The sequence below is a fragment of the Octopus bimaculoides genome, chromosome 14 (assembly GCF_046866305.1).
Source record: "Octopus bimaculoides isolate indiv1 chromosome 14, ASM4686630v1, whole genome shotgun sequence".
Lineage (NCBI taxonomy): Eukaryota > Metazoa > Mollusca > Cephalopoda > Octopoda > Octopodidae > Octopus > Octopus bimaculoides.
The window spans coordinates 31,233,667-31,259,539 of NC_142941.1; the positions used below are offsets into that span (position 1 = coordinate 31,233,667).

General features: G+C 38.8%; 1 protein-coding gene across 3 annotated transcripts in view; it reads left to right on the top strand.

The window, feature by feature from the left end:
* Positions 1 to 25,873, top strand: part of LOC149132672 (uncharacterized) — a 71,991-nt gene that overhangs the window by 19,922 nt on the left and 26,196 nt on the right. For all 3 annotated transcript variants that reach the window (XM_089362648.1, XM_089362649.1, XM_089362650.1), the window contains 3 exons: positions 5,587 to 5,677; positions 10,920 to 11,012; positions 20,815 to 20,984. In XM_089362648.1, coding sequence (XP_089218774.1) covers positions 5,587 to 5,677; positions 10,920 to 11,012; positions 20,815 to 20,984 — 354 coding nt within the window. The remainder of the gene's footprint in view (positions 1 to 5,586; positions 5,678 to 10,919; positions 11,013 to 20,814; positions 20,985 to 25,873) is intronic.

Consider the following 25,873-nt stretch of genomic DNA (forward strand, 5'->3'; position numbering starts at 1 on the left):
ATACACATATATATGACAGTCTTTCAGTTTCCGAGTACGAAATCCACCCACAAGATTTCGGTCAGCCTGAGGCTATAGTAAGCATGCATATATATGCTTTCGGTGCGAATGGCTTTATTACACGACGCCGTATTTTACAATCCTGTAAATAATAATAATGGTATTTTTATATAAGCTTAAAGCTTATGCCGTTCACCGTGCAATGACTAACGAAAATAGTCTAATAATGGAGCATATAAGCCCTCGACAGAAAAAAGAAGGCTTTCCCATCGCGTGGGACGCGAACCCACAGCCCTTTGGTAACATGACTAAGTGTGTTACGTTCACACATGGGTAGGAAAACCTTCTTTTTTTGCTGCCGAGTGCTTATATGCCTCGTTATTAGACATGTTTTCCAATTATATATATATATATATATAATTCGAAAACATGAACAGTTTCGTAACATTGTTTACAAAATAATAGCTGATCGTTTGCGAAGGAGCGTGTCTACAGTCCCCATGTTCACGCACGACCAGCTATATGTCGCTATGAGTAGAGCAACGGATTCAGCAAATTTGGAAATTAGGTTGTGGAGAAATGGAGAATATCGTTTATATTGTGTATTACTCACTAAAAAGACGAAATTCTAAAAAATCTGTTATCTATGTCTCTCTTTTTTTTACACCGTCGCTAGAAGGGGACTTAACTCATGTTTGCAAATACTCCTAGATAAAAATTGTTAGAAGTTATGGTTTAAAATTATTTTTAATACAAAAATTCACGTCTTAGGAAGCAAAAGAAAAAAAAATAATAATAAATGGCCAATTCCGGGCATTTTCGACCATGAGGAATCCATTGGTGTGACTCCCAGATTGCTATCTTGTAAGGTGTGGATTTCTATAGATGCAATAGACACTCACAAATTCAACTTTACAATATGTACTGATATATATATATATATATATATATATATATATATATATACACGTGTATGTATACATATATATATATATGAATTGATGTGATCAACTCATCCTCCCCAAATTGCTACCCTTGTGGAAAAATTTGAAATCATTATTATTATTAATATTGAGATGTATTTTTATATTGGGTTGGCAACTAAGTCCCCGACGTTTTTTAAGATTTAAACTTTTATAAAAGGTTTAATGAAAAATAACAACTAATTAATCAATAATGTATTCACCCTTGTTGTTTACAACTTATTCCCAACGTTTAACAAGATTTTCGATACCTCGTTGGTAGAAATCCCCTGATTTCGACCTGAGAAATTGATCCAACCAAGCTCTCAATTCTGCATCAATATTGAACGAAATTCCGCGCATAGCATTTGAAAGAGATCGAAAGAAGTGGAAATTCGTTGATGCCAAATCAGGAGAGCACGGCGGGTGTGGTAGCACTTCCCAGCCATGCGTTTGAATGGCTTCCTTGGTCATATTGGCGATATGAGGGCGGGTGTTGTCGTGCAGCAGAAGAACTCCTGCCGATCAGGTCTTTTCTCTTGAATAGCCGCGTTGAGTCGCTCCATCTATTGAACATAGAATACCGCGTTGACCGTTTGGTTCCGTTCAAGCAATTCGTAATGGATAATCCCTTCCCTGTCCCACCATACGCACAACATCCTTTTACGCTGATCAAGATCTTGTTTCACACGCGGTATCGCTTGTTTTCTGGGGCTAAGCCATTTCTTATGCTGCTTCATATTGATGTACATGCACCATTTTTCGTCGTCAGTAACGATTCCGTAAAGAAATCGTTGCTTGTGTCCATGAGTTGAGCGGTGACGAGCAAGCAGACCAGCGGAGATTCTGGCTCGTTGATTTTTGATGTTGTCACTTAAAGCATGCTCCATACTTCTGAACCTTTCCCATCGGGTGAAGATGCTTCTCTATAGCAGTGTGGGAGCATTCCATTTTCTCTACGAGTTCCCGTGTCGTTTGACGAGAATTTTTGTGCACAAGTTGGTTTAATCGCTCTTCATTGAACTCAACTGGACGACCAGAACGAGGTGCATCATTGAAGTCAAAATTTCCATTTTTGAACTTGGCATACCAATCACGAACGGTTCTTTCAGCTATGGAACCCTCTCCATACACAGCACAAATGTCGTGAGCAGCTTTTGCGGCCTTAGAACCTTGATTAAAAGCAAAAAGGAGGTGTCGAAAATGCTCGTTTTTCTTAACTTGACATTCTATTTTAATGATCTGAACATAAACAAAAAGTAACTAAAATTAGCTGGAAAAAAATCAAGATTCCAAAATGATTCAAAAATAGAATTCTCGAATCCAAAATTTAAAAACGCAATAAATTCCAAAATTTAAATAAACGGCGGGAACTTAGTTGTCAACCCAATAATATTTAATAAAATGTCTTTATTAAGATAATAATAATAATACAGAAATCGCTCGCTATATCGCGGTTCACCAATCGCGGTTCATTTATTGCAATTTATTATTTAAGCTTACGTCGATTTCTCCGTGGTGTAGTTTTGCATTTATAACAAAATATATATATATATATATAAATTATAAAAATTAAAAAAAAAAATACAGTATAGTACTGTCTCTACTTCGCGGATTTTCACCTCTCGCGGCGGGTTTTTGGGAACGTAACACCCATGATAGTCGAAGGATTTTATATTTATTAATATTTATATACACTCTCCCTATTCAGTACTTATTGTTACAGTGTGTACATCAACTTACCTAACAAACATATTTGATTAGTCCTACAAAGATTATTCATATTCAAATTGAATATAGTCATGGTTTTAGTACTTTAACTTTAATTTTAAAATTGATTATATTTTATAATTGATTTTATTTAGCTTCGCTTAATCTATGCCTCCGAAATGCATACTTCATTCCTTTTTTTAAACTCTCTTTATATTTATATAAACGCTAGACACACAGTTGTGTGTGTATATATATATGTAAGTGTATATATATATATATATATATATATATATATATATATATATATATATATATATATATATATATGTATATGTGTATTGTGCATTGATGTATGTATATTTATATAATTGTATACATATACATATATATATATATATATATATATATATATATATATATATATATATACACACTTACATATATATATATATATATATATATGCACTTACACACACACACATATATATATATATATATATATACACTTACATATATATAAATATACGTATTCCTCACACTCACCTTTCTGTGTGTGTGTGTGTGTGTATGTATGTGTGTGAGTGTGTTGTATATATGTATTTACGAAAGTATGTATGCAGCGTCGTGTGTATATGACAGTTTTATTAAAGTTACCATCCAATTATCACCGCTGTTGTCGCCTTCACTGATATAAGTCACCCAATGCCCCTGCGGGTACATTATAGATTTTTATTGAAATTCAGTTAGACTGGATGTTAGTGTCACATGTATGCAAAGTTTCATGAAATTGGTTCAGTGGTTTAGGCACTTAGTTGGTAACAGACAAACAGACAAACAGACAGGCAGACAGAAATTGCCATTTATATATATGTATATATATATGTATATGTTTATAAATATATATATATATATATATATATATATATTGGTATGTATATGTATGCCCATCTACATGCGTGCGTATATCGGCTTACGCATATACACACGATCGCTTTATTAAAGTCATCTCTTTCTTTTTTTTTTCTCTTTTTTTCCTCCTTTTTATTTTCTGTCTCCGTACTTATTTATAGTCGCTACATTGTCAAAATTGAAACGGTTTCTTTTTTCTTGTCGCCCTTCCTCCCCACCCACCCATCTAGTTCTCTTTGTTTTTTCTTGTTTTCTTTTCTTCTTTCTTCAACCAGCGACAGTAAATGCTGTGTGTTAGACGCGTATAATATATATATACGCGTGTGTATAAGCACACGCTTACGCATGGAGACGTATGTTTATATATGCGAATGTAAGTATTTAATGTGTATACGCAAATATATATGCATATGTTTGCCTATATCTGTTTGTGTGTATCTACTTTCGTGTGTGTTCGCGCATATATGAAAGTATATGTTTGGTTATAGTGTGTGTAAGCATATTTGTATTTGTATGAATACATGTATGCGTATGTATATATATGTATTTATGTATACGGATATTTGCGTCTGTGTGTGTGTGTGTGTGTGTGTATATATATATTTATATGTATGGGTTTCTGAATGTGAATGTGTGCACATATATATATATATATGTATGTATGTATGTATGCCTATCTATTTGTATGTATGCCTATGTGTATATATTTTTTGTATTTGTAGGTATGTATTCTTAAGTGTAGATATAAGTATCTTTATGTATATGTATGTATTTATGTATTTATGTGAATACATGCACATGTATTTCGTATGTATTAGTATATAGTTATTTATTCGTGTATTTTTATGTGTATGTGTGTGTATGAGTTGCATATATAAAAAGAAACCCATTACTGTTTTATTAATATCTATGAGCTTTCCGAACCCATAGGTTAAATTTTTTTAAAACAAACTAATATTTATATTAATTAATTATTCATTTATTTACCATTAATTAATCTACTCTGGTCATGCATGATTTAGCTCTAAATTTCTTTTTGACACAAGATTTTTTCCCAACTCAAAATTTTCTTCGATTTTATACAACGCAATATTTATGTAATTTTATATTTTTTCTGTATTTTCTGTTTGTATATTTACTCTCTCAACTTGCATACTTCTGAAAGACCGTTAGTGGAAACAGTCAATCAAATTCAAATGTGTACCTGTCTATTGGGAATCGTATCAAAATGTACATTATACGTACAACCTTAATTTTTATTCCCTTCATCACTACTGCCCGATGAACGGGAACGTGAAGCTCTGAGTAACAGTTGTTTTTTGTGATTTCTTTGCAGCTTTAATAATAAAGTGTGTGTGTGTATATATATATATATATATATATATATATATATATATATATATATATGAAAAATATTTCAATACAAATGTATTAATACAAATGTATCAATTTCCAGCAAAAAATAGCCCTATAAGGGTATATATATAAATTCATAAGAGTAGTACAACAAGGTACCGATATTTACTGGACAATAGCAATCGATATAAATACGACGCTATTGTATAGCTAGACAACATTTGAAATGTTGTCTAGGTGAATGCAGCTGATGAGGACTAATCAGATTTACGTTGTGAAACGTATTTGAAAAGTCTGAAACCTGGGTACTGCATTATCCTTAATCTGGGTTGTTCATTTTCTAATGTTCTTCCTAAGGTAAGACAAGTTTTTCATGTTTTGTTGCACACACGCATTTTTGCCAGTATATACGCAGTGAAGCTATACAATAGCGTCGTATTTATATCGATTGCTATTGTCCATTAAATATCGGTACCTTGTTGTACTACTCTTATGAATATATATATATATATATATATATTTATATATGCATAAATACATTATATACACTCATAATTTATCCAATTATATCTTGTCTGACTGGCTAAATACATAAATGCTGCGCAAATTCTTATGAAGCTATACACCTTTGTGCCTATGTTTTTAGATGAAAGTTATCTTTGACATACAAACGTATGAACTTGAATTGTTTGCTCCTCTACCGACTCAATCTATCCGGTTTATGATCAGCACCTGTGGTAAGTTGTTAAGACAGCCAAGATTGTTTTTATTGCATGCTAACAGCGACTCATGTGCTCATACACATACACACACTGAGAAAAAACATACACTCGAACACTCCCAACTCACTTGTCTCTCGTTTTATTGTCACTCATGTAATGCCGTCAGTCAGGACGACTGCACTTGCCACTTCTAACAGTTTTTTCTTCCTCGAGCCTTTCCCATTCGCTGGAATTCATTTCTTGCCTATGTTTTTACTGCAATCGTCAACTTGTAACTGTGAAAGGAGTGCATTAGCCGCATCGATCTCATCAATCTTAGTGAGTCTGTAGAGGTCATAGGCACTGCCCTCCCTCTAAGTTAAATCAATGAATAAAGGTGCTCCAACATTGATGAAAAAGCAAACTAAAAACACACACTCATAGATGAAGCAAGCACACATACATACATACATACATACATACATACATACATACATACATGCCGAATGTACCGCAGTTCCCGTGAAAGTTACAGTAACTGTCTGCTGCTTTCTGACGTTGTTTTGAGCTTGATCTTAGCCAGAATATTATCAGAAGTATTAGGTTGTCAAGAAAGTTCTTGCGGCTTTTAATCTTTAAATTCAGATGCACATATCTCGGCTCAAACAATACTTTATTAATCAAAATAAACACCATCAGAATCAACACACTTTTGCCAACCCGAAACAAGTTTATTTATGCTAGTAGCGTAAAAATCCTGCGTTCTGGTGGTGATGAAGTCGTTCAAGGCGTGTTTGGCATCGTTTTGGTTTTTGAAGCATTTCTCACGCAGGAAGTTGTCGAGATGCTTGAAAAAGTGATAGTCGGTAGGCGAAAGGTCTTTCGTAGCCCAATTCGTTCAACTTCTGCAGGGTCAGTTGTGCGACGTGCGGCCGAGCGTTGTCGTGGAGAAGAATTGGTCTTTTTCTATTGACCAATGCTTGCTGTTGTTGTCGGAGTTTTTTATGCATTTCATCCATTTGCTGACAGTACTTCTCCGCCGTAATTGTTACTCTAGCGCCTGCCATACGAGCACCAACAATTTGACCTCTTTGAAAGTCAAATAGATCTGGTCATTTTAATGAATTTTAATTACCTTTTTCTAATAATATCTGAAAAGAAACAGCAATTTTAGTGAAATATATTAAGCAACACTAAAATAAATCAAAAAACCCCAAAATAAACAAGCTTTTCACGGTTTTATAGATATTTCAAAATTATGATGCTATGATGCTAGGTGTTTCCATTATTTTGTCTAATCCCTGTATATATATATATATATATATATATATATATATATATAGGAGAGTATTGTAGTTCGCTTGAAACATTGTGTATTGTTTGTAAAGAATAAAAAGTTTGAATGGTACAACAATGCACTATAATACAAAAAAATGGACTACAATTCCTTCTTCAGATATTCTTAGATGGAGTCGCTACTATAATCTGTTTTCTAACGGCTTTTCTTTTTTCGGAAGAGTCTCAGCAGTGGTCTCACGAAGCTCCTTCCGGAATTCCTGATGAGAAGTGCGTGAGGTCGGCTATGTCTCAATCTCGTGTGTGTTGGTACATCTGTTGCGCTACTTCTATATTATGTATTATACGTGCAGCTTTCTTTTCTTTTTCCCTTTTTTCCTCTTCTCTCTTTTTTTGTTATAAACAATAGATGAGCATATCAAAAATGAACCTACATGCATCCAGATGTAGCTAAATAGTATATAGATTACCAACCTCCAGCCTGTTGTTAATTTGGGGTCCTAGTCTGTGTATGAGTATGGCTTCCTTTATTCTCAAATTACCCAAATTTCTTTCATTGGCCTCAATTGTGACTGTTATGCTTTTGTCAGTGTTCTGGCATTTGTCTAGATGTTTTCTGAAGGAGGAGGCTCTCGTGTTCAGATGTTCTTTGATGCGAATGTGTAACGGTCTTGTTATGCTACCCACATAGAACTTGTTGCATTTGTTACATTGTATTCTTTACACAACATTTACCTGTTGACATAAATCTGTGTCACGGATGGGACAATTTGTTAATGTACATTGATTGTTGTCCCTTATTCGTTTCTTTGCGAGGTGTTCTGTCAGAGAGGGGCCGGAGTGGGCTAGTTGTATGTCTAGCTTTTCTCTTCTTATGGCTCTTCGGATGGCTGTAGTTATCCTCTCGCTAAAATGGGGGTATTTTAAGGAAGCATGTGTTGCTGGGTTTTCTATGTGTTCGACGTGCTGGTCGTCTTGGGTACTTAAGCCGATTTACAATGGATCTAGGATACCCGTTGGTTTTCAATATATCTAGGAAGCGCATAGTCTGGGTCACCTTGTCCTCCGTTCTGCTGCACGTGCCTTGGATGCATGCAAGTTCATTTCTGGCGCTTCCTACTTTGGTACCGAGTGGAAGTGCTGAATTGTATTGGACAAACATATCTTTACTGGAGAGCTAGAACTTCTCAACCTGGGCCCTAAATTTATCGTGAGCCAACAGCCGAATGAAAAAATCTTATTCGACCTGGAAGCCAACTTTTGTAGAACAGCATACCAACTCAAATGGCTATCGGTAATAAAGAAGAAGAACAACACACCCGGCAAATTTCCCACGTACCAATTAGACCACCCATTCCACCCACCCCCAACCAAACAAAAACTCAACCACAAACTATCCAGATTGAAAAAGTCTATCTCCAACATCTTAAGGAAGGAATCGAAAATAACTCCAAGCTTAACCAAGGCGCAACATAAAACACTGACTAAACCAAAAAATAAAAACCTTGTATACTTACTACCAGATAAAGGAAAAAAAAATCTGCGTGACTGGCACAAGAATATTTAAGCAATGAAAGGCTATATTCTGAAGTGACAGATATAACTGCGATCAAGATTGAGGACCGAATTAACACCGCATGGACGGACATCTGTAGACGGACATCTGTAGACGGAGACAAATACATAATAAATTCAAGAACAACTTCATCACAAAGAACAGTAGATTACCAGGATTTTATCACCTCATTAAAACACACAAGAATAGCAACACGATCCAGATTAGACCCGTCGTCTCCAGTGTGGAAGGACCTCTATATAAAATATCCTGGTTACTTTCTCACATCCTGAAACCCATACTCTCCACCTTTCCGGGACATGTCAAGAACTTCGACGAAGTCATCAAAAGACTGCGCCAATTACCCCTAAACCAACTCAGGCAAAACAGATACGCCTTTTGTCTTGACGTTGTCTCAATGTACACAACGATGCCAGCTCACTCGGCGGTCAACCTATTGACTGATTGCATAATAGCGTCCAACATCCAATGCTTCGGACTTACCGCAGCAGATATACATCAACTTTTATCCATCATCGTGGACAACACCTACTTCGCTTTCCAGGACCATATATACAAACAGACAACAGGTCTCCCCATGGGATCCAGTCTCTCGGGCCTACTAGCCATCACTTATATGAACTATCTCGAAAGTCGAGCACTCAACATCTGCGCTCATGCGCCTTCTTCACCAGGTACGTATATGACATCCTCATATTCACAACCTCCCGTGAAGAGGCTGAGAGAATATTCACGACGTTCAATAACATGGACATGAACATAAAGTTCACTATAGAACACCCCGACATCACTGGATCACTATCATTACTTGACTTCAAACTGAATATAACGGAAGAAGGGGAAATCCACACCGAGTTCTACAGAAAAGCAGCCAGTAGAGATATGTTTGTCTAATACAATTCAGCACTTCCACTCGGTGCCAAAATAGGATACGCCAGAAATGAACTTGCACGCATCCAAGGCAAATGCAGCAGAACGGAGAGCAAGGTGACCCAGACTATACGCTTCCTAGATATATTGAAAACCAACGGGTATCCTAGATCCATTGTAAATCGGCTTAAGTACCCAGGACGACCAGCACGCCGAACACATAGAAAACCCAGCGACACATGCTTCCTTAAAATACCCCCATTTTAGCGAGAGGATAGCTACAGCTATAAGAAGAGAAGGGCTAGACATACAACTAGCCCACTCCGGCTCCTCTTTGAGAGGACACCTCGCAAAGAAGCGAATAAGGGACAACAATCAATGCACACCATCCGTGACACATATTTATGTCAACAGGTAAATGTTGTGTAAAGAATACAATGTAACAAATGCAACAAGTTCTATGTGGGTAACACAACAAAACCGTTACACGTCCGCATCAAAGAACATCTGAACACGAGAGCCTCCTCCTTCAGAAAACATCTAGACAGATGCCGGAACACTGACAAAGGCATAACAGTCACAATTGAGGCCAATGAAATAAATTTGGATAATTTAAGAATTAAGGAAGCTATATTCATACACAGACTAGGACCCCAAATTAACAACAGGCTGGAGGTCGGTAATCTATATACTATTTAGCTACATCTGGATGCATGTAGGTTCATTTTTGATATGCTCATCTATTGTTTATAACAAAAAAAAAAAAAAAGAGAGAAGAGGAAAAAAAGGGAAAAAGAAAAGAAAGCTGCACGTATAATACATAACTTAGAAGTAGCGCTACAGATGTACCAACACACACGAGATTGAGACATAGCCGACCTCACGCACTTCTCATCAGGAATTCCGGAAGGAGCTTCGTGCGACCACTGCTGAGACGCTTCCGAAAATAGAAAAGCCGTTGGAAAACCGATTATAGCAGCGACTGCATCTAAGAATATCTGAAGAAGGAATTGTATTCCGAAATATCATCGGACCATGGATAACTAAATTACAACAGGTCTATAGTCCATTTTTTTGTATTATAGTGCATTGTTGTACCATTCAAAACTTTTTATTCTCTCTCTCTCTCTCTCTCTCATTATATATATATATATATATATATATATATATATATATATATATATATATATATATATATATATATATATATACATATATATATATATATATATATGTATGTATGTATATGTATGTATATATATATATATATATATATATATATATATATATATATATATATATATATATATATATATATATATATATATATAAAACAATATATGAGTATATACATATATATATACATGTATGTACATACCTTCATCTACATGTACATATATATATATATATATATATATATATATATATATATATATATATATATATATATATATATATATATATATATATATATATATATATATGTGCACACACACACACATTTATGTATGTATGTTTATATGCTATAATTAACAGATCAGAAAAGTAGTATGTCATACGTATTTGACTGCCAGATGAAAGAATCTTGTCCAGATCTTGACTTTTCTAAGTTGAACCAGGTGAATGCAGGTAAGGTATACATTTAACATTTCTGTTGCACTTTATTGATCACTTGGTTGTTCTGATGCTGTTATTTTTTACTGTTGTTGTTGTTGTTGTTGTTGCTGTCGTCGTCGTTGTCGTCATGTTGTTCCTGTTGTTGCCGCTGCCGTTAATCTTGATACTGCTTTCAGCTTCTCAGAAAAGAAAAGCTTAAATGACACACACATGCACACACAGACACACACACACACACACACACACACACACACACACACACACACACACACACACACACACACACACACACACACACACACACACACACACACACATACCACACACACACATACACGCACGCACATACACGCATGTACATAATATACATTAAAGATATCTATGCATACATATATTTACGTATATAAAAATAAGAGGGATGTTGTGTCGCTGAATTTTTGCTGAGAACATATATTTTTTTCGTGGTTAGATGATTCGGCATCTATTTCTAGCATATAGGAGTCCACTTTTGCTGGTCATCCCTCTTATTTTTGTATGTAATATAATTTTAATCTTCGGATTTTTTTAATATGCTAGACCACTGGTTCAAATTGATTAATATCAATTTCTACCCTCATAAATAATTTTTTATATTTACGTATATGTATATATACATGTATGTATATTTATGTGTATGTATATGTATATATATATACATACACAGACGCGTTAATTGCTGAATGTGGAAGAACGGGAAGTACCAATAGCCATGATCTATGAGGCCGGTGTAGCTTGGAGTGCAGAAACTGATTTGTGCAGGGCCGAAGTTTTCAAACGCAGCAAGAGTGACGAGAAGTTGAGAGGTGAGTGGGTCGAAGGAACGTGCTAGTAACAGCCATGAAACTAGTCAGCTCCGAAGAAAAGAACCTGTTATAATTATGATAGAAATGGCAGAGATAGAGAGGAGACAGCCTGTGAGTCAAAGACAGAATTGTGATTGTTAGTGATTGACTGCCAATCATTCAACTGATCCTTCTTTGGGCTGTTCTCTAGCATGTCAGTGTGCGTAGCTGCAGCACTGTCCAAGAAGTGAGAGCAATACTGAACTGTAGTTCTCACTCGAGCTTTGTAGAATATCAGCATCTATGTATGTATGTATGTATGTATCTATCTATCTATCTATCTATCTATCTATCTATCTATCTATCTATCTATCTATCTATCTATCTATCTATCTATCTATCTATCTATCTCTATGGACAGACGGTAGACGTGTCGGCTCCGTAAGTTTTGCCTTTTTCATGTTTTAAAAAGTTTGTTTGTAAAGTTTATTTTATATAGAAAGTTGTATAACAACTTGTAGACTCTCTGGTGCAAGTTTTTTGCGACGGAAATCTGCCATGTGTGGCACATTTCCAGGATATAAAAATCAATTTCGGCTTTCTAGCCATTTTTTTTTGAGACGATGGCGTCTTGTAGCCATGAAAATTTTCGTGAAACGAACGCTGCATTTTGCAGTGTTTCGTTCGAAAAAGAATTTCCTAGTCTTCCTTCCTCACAGTTAAACGAGAGAATGGAGAAAAAGAAAAACTCTGCTGCTACAGCAGTCTTGCCTGCCACCGTCACCAGTGAAAACAACAACAACAACAACAACAACAACAAGAGCAGCAACAACAAGGACACAAATGTCCTTGCTAACAAAACCACTGTCCTCACCACTGATACCACCACTACCGCCACCACCACCACAACAAACACAAACTTTCCCGAGGCTTTGAAGCCTAGGAAAAGAATTTTGAATATATCGAAAGAGAAATTACTTGCATGCAAAAGCATGCTAAGTAAAAAGGACGTTACAGTCCATCTTCAAACGCCCGGGGACTTTAAAATAAACATAGATAAAAAAAACTATCATCTACAGAACCATTAATTTTAAGACAAAGACACTGGAAAAATTCACTCAAGAAAAGGTTGAGAGGTGCTTAAAGCCGATTTGGTCTTACAAAACTTACATAACGAGAGGATTGAAATTCGGAACAATAGAGGTAAGAATAGACAGCGAGCAGCGAGCCAAGGACCTCTCCTCTAAGTCATTACAACATGAGAACCTGCTCATGATCCCTACGTACCTTGGTCGTAGGGTTACGAAAATAAAGATTTCGAATGTGCCTCCTGAAATTGAGGAAGAATGGCTCGTATCTGCCATATGTCTAGGCATAGAGGAGGAGATAAACATATTAGAAGCATCTGCCGTATACAATGAAAACTGGATTGGCCAGGAATTTCAACTCCTGGTACAAATTGATCCAGCAAACTGGGAAAAAATTCCACATAGAATCCAATTAACCGAGGATTCAATTTTTCATGTTTTCGTCGAAGGCAGAAGGCCAGTTTGCTACGTTTGTAATAGCAAAACTCACCTTCAAAAAACATGCCCAGTAGCCCAGAAGAAAAGGCAACAACAACGGCAACAATACCAAGAAAAACAACAACAACAACAACCACAAGAAAACCAAAAGCACAAGAAAAAAAACAGCAGTACTGCCTACACCACCATATGCACAACTGGTCAAGCAGTTGTACAACGAAATGGAAAAACGCCAGCAGCCAGCAACCCAGCCGAACCAAACAACAACACCACCAGTACCACCAAGAACAGAATCAGCACCATCACCACCACCAACACCAACAACAATAACCCCACAAGAAGGGAACACGAAAAAGACTCCCACCCCATCCCCAAAAACCAAAACACCACATCCCAACTGTCACGAAACAGCACCAACACCACCAACAAAATCAGCCCACACAAAAATAGACCCCAACACCCTTCCCCTCCCACCCTCCGATTCCTCCGACATGTCGTCAGATGAAGATGACACAGAGGCTTGGCAAGTGGCCACGGGGGGAAGAAGAAAAAAGGGAAACAAGAACGGAAAAACAAACAAACAAAGCGGGGAGGTTTACCAGCCCCGAAACCAACACATCCACAGAAAACAAAAACACCAACACAAACGCACCAACACAGAACCCCACAACAAGTTTGACAGCGATAAACACAAACAATCCAGACCTAATGAAATTCATTAGGTCAAACACTAACATAACAGAAAATGACACGAAAACAAGCAATCACCCACGCACAACACCACCACAACACATCAAAATCATACACGTAACACGTAGCACATACAATACACTGAAATCTCTCTACCCGGATACAGTAGGGAGATTCCAGAAATATTCATAAAAAAAACTGTACAAAAACCTTCTGAGAGAAGGCTGTGAGGCAAAGAGCCAAGAACTTTCGGACAGTAAGTAACTCTCTCTCTCTCCTTTCGTGTGTAAAACACAAATATTGATAGAATCATGGTGAAGATTGGCTGTGTGAATGTGCGTGGCTTGGGGTCCCCTTGGAAACAAGGGTACCTCTTAAATGACATCAAGTCACACAATTTGGATATCATAGCCATTAGTGAGACCAAACTCCATGAACCGCGGGCCCTAAAGTCCATGTTTGGCGGACAGTTTAACATTTATTTTTCTCCCTGTCTGCCGAGGATGGGCGGTAGTGGCACGGCGGTTGTTTTTCGCAAGAGTCTGGATCTCCAAGTAAAGACGATATTTACGGACCCGGAGGGTAGACTGGTTGTCCTAGATGTGGACGGCAGCGATGGAGGCGCTTTTCGGTTGCTGGCAGTTTATGTGCCTCCTTTAACAGGTCGGTCGGACTTCTTTCGACGTCTAGAAGTATTCCTGGGAACGTCTCGTCCCTTACTTTTAGTGGGGGATTGGAATGCTACCTTGGACACGCATCTAGACTACGTGGGGAGTGACAAAACTAGAAGGGGATGCAAAGGCCTCAGAGACCTGCTCAGACGCTTCCGGTTGTCTGACAGGTACCGACTCGACCACCCAAATGTGCCAACGTGGACTTGGAGCAACCGCATTGGGTCGTCGAGATCGTATCTAGATAGGATAGTGTGTAGGACAAGATATATAGATAGTTTAGGATGTCCACAGTTCCACATAGTCAGCTACACGGATCACAAACTTGTGACGTGTACGCTAGACTTAGATAAGGCACATAGGCAGGGTCCCGGTTACTGGAAACTAAACGCGTCTTTCCCGTCGAGACAGGTTTTCAGAGACCGGATTAGCACGTTAGTAAAGAGGGCTTTGACGGGAGCCATCGTCAACAACAAATGGTGGTTTGCCCTCAAGAGAGCAGTAAGGGCGGAAGCAATAAGGTATAGCAGGGCACTAGCTGTAGAGAGGAACAGAGTAGAGGGGGAGCTAGTGATAAAGTTAGAAGAGGCATTGCGAAGTGGCATCGCATCCGACGTTTTAGCGGCGAGGTTGGCCCTCGACCAACACTTCAATGCTAAACACGAAGGGTGTGCTGTCAGGGCAAGGATGCGTGCTCTGAGGAATGAAGGTGTTGGAGCCGCACGAGAGGCCCGGGTGGCGGAGGCGCAGCGGGGTAACAGAGCCACCATCCGGTCTCTGGTAGACGAACAGGGGCGCGAATTGCTCGAGCCGAGCAAGATGTGCGAGGCGTTTCAGCGGCATTTTGCCCGACTGTTCGGGAGGAGTGGCGAGCGAGAAGGCAGGGTGGACTTTAGTGCCTACCTGCACAGCTTTCCACGACTCTCGGCAAGAGAGGCGGAGTGCTGCGAAGGGGTCATCACGGCGGAGGAGGTGAGGGACGCGATGGCGGGTTGCTCGACGGACAAATCTCCGGGTTTGGATGGTCTGCCCTACGAGCTTTACAACTGTATGCCAGACTTGTTTGGAGACGTCTTGGCGGCCGTGTACTGCAACTGGCAGCAGAACGGGAGCATTCCCGGTTTTGTGAGCCGAGGAGCGGTAACGCTGCTGAAGAAAGATCCAAACAAGGGGACGCCATAGATAACTTTAGGCCCATCACTCTGCTCAATGCAGACTTGAACATTTTGGCCAAGGTGTTAGCCAAGCGGTTGGCGCTTGTCATCGAGAAACTGGTCGGCACGGGATAAGTCGGTGGGTTTGCTGCTCGGCACCTGGAGAATCAAGCCCATACCGTCCGGCAGCGCCTCAGTAGTGGGACGCTGGACGGACGGTCCGGTCAAGTTGCTCGGAGTCTGGTTCGGTCCGGACCTGCAAACGGAGAAGAACTGGGGCGAGATAACGAGTAGGGTGGCCACTCTCTGCCGGCAATGGTCCGAGAGGAAGCTGTCCCTAAAAGGTCGGGCGGAAGTGGCGAACGCGTACATCGCGTCCGTCATCGAATACCGCCTGACCATCGTGCCTTGTCCCAATCGCGCCATCACCGAAATGGAGCGCATCCTCTTCCGCTTTTTGTGGAAAGGAAGCGTTCCGATGGTGAGGCGATCCGTTTGTTGCCAACACCCGCTGAAAGGAGGGCTGGGCATGCCGTGGTTGATGATGCGCAGACATGCGCTGAGACTGCGACATGTCCGGCTCTACGTAGACGACGGTGAGCAGGTGTGGTCGCCGTTTGTGCGACGCGCTTTCCCGCAGCTCGTCTCCATGACCGAGCTGCAGTCGTGGATCAAAAAGAGGCCGAGGAATGGCGAATGGCACCGTGAGTGTCGCGTTGCTCTGCAACAACTTTGCCGTCCCGGGTCGACCTTGAGCGGCTGCATCACAACGAAGTCATTCTATAGGGGATTAGTGGAGGGCAGGTACGACGACGATCTCGGGGCGAACCTGGGCGTCGACGAGGAATACCTGACCCGCCTGTTCAGGACGACTTTCGGGCCGGGACCTATGGACAACTTCCAGAGATCCCTGGCCTGGCAGTGCTACCGAGCAGCGCTACCCGTTCGGGATAAGCTCTATAGACACGGCTCGCGAAATGCGGGGCCGACCTGCCCAAGATGCGGTCAGAGCGATGAAACCGTTCTGCACGCACTCGTGCAGTGTCCAACCATTTCGGAGCTGTGGGCTTATGTCGAACGACTGCTGTCACGTGTGGGACGAGTCGGTTTATCAACCGAGTCTATCGTCAATATCGTCACGCCTCCTTCCTTTAAACGGGAAGGAAGAGCTGTATTTATCGTACTTGTGGCTATGGCGAAAGAATGCATCTGGTGGACGCGTCTGAAAGGATTAGAGACAAATACTTTCCTCTCTGGTCAATCTCTCATCAACTTTTTCAAGTATCACTTGAAAAGGAAGGTGAGAGTAGAGGCAAGTGTTGTCTAGCAAATGTTTCGAAAAAAGATGGATACATGTAGCAAGAATGGCACCTATAAATGACGAAGCCACCTTGACCATGATTCTATAAAACGTTTTAAAATTTTGTAAACAGAGAGTTACTTACGTTTCTTGCATAAATAAAAGAAATTTTATTTAACAAACTGTGACACTAAGGACCGAGGTTACCGTGGTCTTTTCGTAGGTTTTTCTTTCCACGGATAACCTCCCCATTTATTGGGAATTTTCTGTATTATTTCGTATTTTTTGTAAATACCCCAAACGTTTTGCGATGTTTTTTTTTTCATCGTTGTCCCCACTTTTGTTTTTTTTTTTTCTGCTTTGTTTTCGCCCCCCTCGAAAAGAAAAACTCTACATTTGTATTTTGTCCCTTCTATGTTGAGCCCTGTGTGGCTAATAAAGAAACATATCTATCATTTATCTTGTTTCAGTCATTTGACTGAAGCCATGCTGAGACACCGCCTTGAAGGATTTTAGTCGAACAAATCGACCCCAGGACTGTTTTTTAAATCGTAGTACTTATTGTATCGGACTCCTTTGCCGAACCGCTAAGTTACGGGGCAGACCAACCGCTTGTCAAATAGTATAAGGGAGACACTCAGACATACAGATACAATGACACACACACACACACACACACACACACACACACACACACACACACACACACACACACACACACACACACATACACACACACACATACATACACGACGGGCTTCTTTCAGTTTCCACCTACCAAATCTATTTGTCAGTCTGTTTGTCTGTTTGTATTTATGTATGTATGTATTTATTAATTAAGCCATAGGTTTGTAAATTAATTTCATGTTCAGCTGTTGTTGCGCACACTTTGTATACAAATTTGCGGAGCATAAGTGAGGATAAATATTGCTAAAGAAGAGTTTATTATCCATACATACTTAGAAGTAGCAAAATGGAAAACATGGAAATTAAAGAAGCTGAAGGACTCAAAAATATATGACAAAAGGAAGAAGAAGAAAGATAAAATTCTACAATGTAAAAGTGAGTACTGAAGGCATCAAAGTTTAGGTATGGTGATCTCAGAAACTACTAGTAGTATGTTGAAGTTGAAAAGAGCAAAAAGGAATAACACAACTATCCCTGGTAAATAGTTGAGGAGTGATCGATTCCGTTCTCTCGAATTAAGGATGGAAACAGAGATTTGAAAATATCAGTGGGTATTCTTATAAAGCATAGTGAGGTCAACAATAAAGAATGTGATTGTTAACCAGTTAAGTATTGATTCATTCAATTTGGTGGTGGTATGATCTTCCTGTGTTTCAGGAAGTATTTGTCAGAGTGGCGACATTAAGTGAAGTCGCAGATCTGGAATTTAAAATTTGCTGATTTATTAAGAGTTTTGAGGGCCAGAAAATCTTCTGAGTTATGAATAACCCTTAAGTTTGGCCCCATTTCTGTATGGCCTTAATCTTCCAAGGACGTTGCACTTTATATTAAAGTCAGGAGTATATTTATTTAAGCTCCAAAGATGACTCAAAATTTTTCTTGTTTTCCTCATTTCTATATTCCTGAAAGTAGAGATTGATTGGAGTATAATCGTTTAAATATACGTCTGACAATATTTAGTACAAACATTCGAAGCAGCAAGGTTAACATAAAGGTGTGTGCATTTATTTTTAAAAAGTTTCTACTCATTAGAGCGTGAGAGGAATACGCTGAAAGTTTTTGATTCGGAGAAAAAAAAACCTGTAGAGACATTATGTGTAAAAATACATCAAACAGAACTGCACTACAAATGAATTCAGCAGACTCAGACATCATTTTGTCTCTCCAGTGGCAAACAGCTCATCGGTTATCTTGAGATAGGCCGGGATCTTTTCTCTCTATATAGAAAACAGCAAGCAATGCATTTGCTGGTATGTACTGAAGCATGGTAAACTGGAATTAATCTTAATATATAAAGCTGAAGTTGTGTGTCTGTGTGTAGCCTTTTTAAAAGTTTATAGAAATCCACATTTTCCACTTTTTCGTGAAATTTTTTACATCAATGGAATTTTCTCGATGTGAACTTTCTAGTGCAGTAATTAGATTTTTAAAATTCCGTTTATTTTGTGTGATTTAAGGGCTATTTGGCTTTTGTTTCTAGCAACTTTTATATTTCTTCTATTCTATCTGTACCGACGTTCTTACACATCGATCACGCGCTCAACATATAATATAAAGAGTAAGAGTAAAAGAGGGAGAGAGAGAGAAAGTGATACATACAAAGTCATAGATTAATTTGGTTTAAGACTATTCTTTCCTTCTATCTACCTTTTCACTCTTACTTCGTTCTTCTTCCTTTCTCCCATTTAATAGCTTTCTTCTATCCCTCTACCTCTAACTATCCACGTGACCTGGTCATTTGGGGCTTATCGCCATTTCTCTGCTTCGACCACATCTCTTTTCCTCGCTTCACTTTCTCATTTCCTACACACGCCAGCACCACTGTTCTTTTTTCCAAGGAATCTGGGGCTCTTAGCTTCCTTTTGCCGAAGTTGCAATGATAATTTGTGACTAGACTCGTTCATGTTTTCGTTACATTGTCCGTCTGCATGTTCAGCGTCCTTGTCTCCGTGATCTGTAACAACAACATACACATAAATGCATACACACATCAACATTATAGATATAAGATTTATTTTGTGTGTGTTTCTTATATAAACACGCGCACGCATTGCTATTTTATAACTGTCTTCCGTTCTCCCTTCCTCTCTTTCTCTCTCTTCATTGCTCCCGTTCTCTATTCCTTTCTCCCCCCTCTCTCTTTTCCTCTCTCCCTCTTCTCTCTCGCTCTCTCAAACGCACACACGCGCACGTACACACAAGCATTCACTACAATATAACTAGATCTTACCTTACTACATGTTCGTCAATGTTTTGTAAATATACAAACTACGGAGCTTATGTAGACAGGACAACACATTGCAAATCAGTGAACTTCATTAGAAAACTACCTACCCTGCGAAAAGGGATTACCCTGCTATGTATAATCAGGGCAGCGCAAAAAGTTGTTTTGCACAAGCATTTGTATAACCAATTAGACGGATGAAATTTACGTACGCTTAATAATGTTACGCAAAACAGCCTTCAGACTTTCTCTATTAATTTAATCGTCTTTTGAATTATGAACATATTTACATCATAAGGGTTTTTTTCGTTGTAAGGCTTTCTTTTTTAGTTGATTTTAACCTAGTAAGACTTATCGTAGATGGCGTAATAAGTCACACCCGGACAAGGTCGGGTTATACTGATAGTTTAGTATAAATTCTATGAGAGCAGATCTGATCCTAAACAGCAGTAATAACGATGTATTTTTAACCTAGAAACACTTAAATTGATGACATACAGAAAAAAAAAGAAAGCATAATTGAAAAATTTGCATCAAACAAACAAATATTATAACCAATTGCAAGCAATAATGTTTAAACTTAAGGAATCCATGAAGCTTACCCATGCATTCCTTTACTTCTTTAAAGCTCTTTTATGTAAAATATATTTTTAAACCTCTTTTATTTGAAATATATATTTAAGGTTCTTTTATTTAAAATATATTTTCATTACACGAATGTTCTGGTTATTGATCTTATAGTGTGCCTGCTGAAAATTCCTTCCTTTAAGTATGAGAAAATAAATATATTAACAGCTGAAGACGTGCTGTTCTGGAAAAATGGAGTCTATGATCAAGAGATGTTTTGCTTTAACGGAGACAACACTTTACAATTTCATATTATTTACGCAAGCCAGTGCACTGAAAAACAGGTTAGTCATTCCATTTTATTATAATCATTAGCAGCTAAGATGCTTTAAATAACTTCAGAGCTTTAGACGCTTTGTATCGACCTAGCAAAGATGACCGCTCAGCTTAATAGCAGCAGTATTTAGGCTCTATTATTATTATCATTATCATTATTTCAGGAATGATGGACAATTTTCAAAAGAACTTGGCCTGTCAGTGGAACGGGGCATTTTGGTCTATTCGGAATAAACTCTACAAACATGGTTATGTTGGAGTCATGTGCAACGTTCAAGATGCATGTGCGTGCCGGGCGATGAGATCACCAGGTACGCACTCGTTCAATGTCAGTGCTGAATTTGGAGATTTATGTCAGACAGTCGCTATCACATGCTAACAACCGAGCCTATCGAGTATATCGACTCACCACTTCCCTTTGGCAAGAAAAAGTGGGTAGTCTTACGCTGTGTGGAGACTATGGCGAAGGAGGGTGTATTAAATAAGTTTGAAAGAACGGGAGACAAACACTTTTCTCTTCGATCAAGCCCTCATCAATTGTTTCATGTTACAACTGAAAGTGAGGAAAGAAACGGAAGTGCCTCCGTCCATTAATTTATGAAAGATTGCTGAGAGGAACCAAATCGGTGTGGTTAAATGGGCCTAAACAGCTGTAGGGTTGCGGCAAGAACTAGTTGAAGGTACTTGTATTTTGATGTCTCAGATAAGCTGAGGATCTATGCGAGTAGGTTTTCTGAATTAGCCCATGCGGTTATTTTCTTTTTAGAGACACTTTCTTAGTGTTATTTTGTTTCTCCTAAGCTGTCAATGCTATTAATTATCATCATCACATTTTCAGATTGATTGTATGTCGATCTCAGTTAATCAGGTGCGAGTCATAACTAATGGCCATAGGTCCTGTCAGCTTTATCATTCCACCTACATTAATGTAACTCTTCTCAAAATCTTGGCTGTTCCAAGTAGTGCTATTTTCTGGGATATATCATTCTTGAGAGTAAGTCCAAGTTTGCCAAACCACTTCTGAAATTGGTTTGTCACGGTTCCAAGTGCTTCTATCACAACAAATATAATCTTCACTTTCTTCAGTTCCCACAAACGTACTATCTTGTGTCTCAAATCTTGGTACCCATCCACATTGTCCTTCTCTTTCTCTACCACGCGGGTATCTCCTGAGATAGCGATGTCAATAATCCAACAATGTCTTTCTTCTTTCTCAATCAGGATCAAATCAGTTTTTTTGTTTGCCTTGTTGCATTGCTCATTGAAATCCAATAGCAATTTCACCATATCGTTTTTCGTTTCAGCAAGTGGCTGGTGTTCATACCAGTTGTCAGCTCTTTCCAAGTATTTCCAACATAAAAACCAATGTACAGTTCGACCAACATTATCATGTCGTCTCTTGTACTCCTGTTGTGCCAAAGAACTAAATTCACATACAATGTGACTTGTGGTTTCTCAAAACTTCCTACACATTCTGCACGATGGTGATTCGATCGTTTTGTTAATGTAGGATTTTACACAGTTAGTTCTTAATTCTTGCTCTTGAGTAGCACAAATAAGAGCCCCCGTCCCCTCTTTCAAATCTCCCTTACTCATCCAAGCCCATGTCTCATGTTTTCCTATCTTTCAAAATTATAATCTTTACCCATATCTCTTAGGAGCTGTTTATGCATCGCCTTGTCTTTCAACCCTGCAGTTTTCTTTTCAGCTTCATTTTTCTTGAACTCCTCTTTGTTGGTGTACGATTCTATTTCTATGATCCCAGCCAATTTAACTCCTATGGGTAATGGTTCTATGTTGTTCCTAATATACCAATCAAGACTATTTTCTTAACTTTTTAGGCAGTCTTCGTAGCTTATCATACCTTTTGTAGGTATATCCTATGCACGTCACTTTTAGGATGCAAGGCTCCATACATTGTCATTTTCTTCCTCGTTTCTCGGTCCATCTCTATCTTTTCTTTTGTCCATTTAAGTATGCCCGCTCCATATCGTAGTACTGATACAACCGAAATATCGATGGCAGTTACTTTATTTCTTCCATTTAATTTTGACTTGAGAATCAAACATATTCGTCTCATGTACTCTTTCTTGTGCAAACTCTTCATCTCATTTTCTTTTATTCCGTCTGTCTCTAGGATGCCAAGGTACTTATAACCACTCTCTTCATGACATTTCCGTCTGGTAGTTCTATCCCTTCAGTTCTCACCACTTTTCCTCTTTGAAGCATTAGAACTCCACATTCCTTTACTCAGAACTTCATTCCTATGTCTTTACTGAACTAGTGCACTGTTTTGATCAATGAGTTTACCTTCTCCTGATTCTTTCCAAACAACTTCAAGTCGTATATAAAAAGCAAATAGTTGACTTCAAAGCTTCATCGTTCCCACTGACGGTACCACATGACGTTAACTCACTTCCAATTTTCCATGCTCTGTTGAATAAATTCTCTGATATTATCGGCTATTCCAAAAAAGGCCAGACACTCTAATATCATTGAATGGGAAATGGGGTCATATAACTTTAGGTTGTCAATCCATACCATTAAAAGGTTGTTGTGTCTTCTTTTGCAATATTTGGGAATGGCTTTATTAATTAAGAGTTGATCCTTTGTGCCCACATTTCTTCGTTTGCAACCTTTTTGTTCTTCTGGAAGTGTTTTCATTTTCTAAGAAGAAATGCATGCTTTCTGATAAAATACCTGTGAATAACTTCCAAAGAATAGGAAGGCAAGAAGTAGGGCAGAAATTGTCAGTAGCTTTCCCTTTTGATGCATCCTTCAGATAAAGTACTGTCTGTCCACGTGTCATCTATGAGGGTAATGACTTTGTATTGTTTAAAATTCTTCTTCTTGATCGTCTGTTGACATGTATTGCACATCACTCTCGTAAGTTTGTTGTTATTTATATTGTTAAACATTGTTATATAGTGTATATTTATGACCGTTACATAGATAAACTAACGAGGACGTCAAGGAGGTGGTTAGTTTTTCTCCATCTGCAGCCCCTAGGCGTTTGTTTAAGCCAATACACCCCTCAATTTTGCTTAAAAGAAGGTGGCAGACGAGAATTGTTCGCCCGCTGAAAAGGACAGCCAGTCATCTGCACATCTACCAAATCGTAAAACTGAGTGTCACCACCGTCACCGTCACCACCATCGCCACCGCCGCCGCCACCATCGCAAATGTCAACCAAAACAACAAAAATGAACATGAAAAATCAGGACACATAAAAAAAGAACTTTTTTACACGTAGCACGTGCATATTCAGCCACCACCGCCACCACTACCGCCATTAACGCCAACATAGTAGCGGAAATTGACAAAAATGGCAAATCTTGACCTAATGGGTTCGTATCTGCAGTCTGGCAAACATAAGAACACATAAATCTGTCGACAGCTGATTTAAGAAATGCAAAATCCATATTAAAAAGAAATGGAAGAAGGGTAAGCCATAACACACTTGAAGCCATTGTGCAGGACTACTGAGAATCACAATAACTTATAAAACAATAGGAGTTAAAAGCCGTAAATTAGAACGAGCAACACAACAACAAATCGAAAAATGTCTACGTCCAGTGTGAGACACTAAAACCTATGTTGTAAGAAAGAAGAAATATGGCGTTGTAGAGGTGAGATTTGCTACAGGAGGAAACAAGGAAGCACTCCATTTTGACCCAACAAATGAGAACCTTTTTCCGGTATCCATATATCTGGGTCGTAGAGTTGTAAAAAATTCGGGACGTACCACCAGAAACAGACATCTACTGGTTGATGGCAGCTGTCCTCCTGGACGTAGAGGACAGAACAAACATTCTGCAGGTAAGGAAACTGCACAAACAAAACTGATTGGGGCAAGGCTCAGAGCTGGATAACGAAAGTTTAGAAGCAATTCCGGAAATCATAAATTGACCAGATGGCACCAACCTCCACGTGGCCGTTGAGGGTAGAATGCCGAGGTGTCGCCTGTGTGGGGACACAAATCATCTAAATGCCTTTTGCTCACAACAAAAGAGAGAAGAGAGTCCTCCCTCACTTTTGCACACATCACCACCACCACCACGACTACCACCACCACCACCACCACCACCACCACCACCACCACCACCACCACCACCACCACCACCACAATAACAACAAAAACAACAACAACGGCAACAGCAACAACAACAACAGCAGCAACAACATAAACAACTGCAACAGCACCAGCATAGGCAGGTGACCACTACGGTAGCAGTAACAACAATCACAGCAGCAAACAGGAACAACAGTGGAAGCAACAGCAGCAAACAGAACAGAGAACTCATCAACATCTATGGCTTCTACATACCAGACAGCAGCAAAAACAACAGCATCAGAACCACCCGCTAAAAAACAAGAACTTTATTATCAACAGAACAGCAGCAAACATTTCTGCAAGACATGCCTCTTCCATGTTCTGACCAATCAAACATGTCCTGTAGTGAGGGCGACAATGAAGATCCTAAATGGCACCCCCTACCCACAAAAAATGGCAGATCTAACAAAAGAAAAAGAAATAAAGACACACCGATATCAACGCAAAAAACTAGCAGGTATGATCTTAGGGGGAGATGCATTTGAGGGTAAATACACAATTACCAGTACCGTCAACAACATCATTCCCATCATTACCATCATTACCATCACTTCCACCACTATCACAAACCATCATCACAAGCACAATCCAATTCATACACACAAGTCTCAGATCGCACATCTCAACACCAGCAAAATCCAGACTTTATTAGCTACACAGTAATAAATACGACCGATAAAGAACTGATGGAACATATATATAACCATACAGACATCACACACACCGACTTTATCACACCAACAAACAATATACCAACATGCATAGAAGTTCTTTCGTCACAAA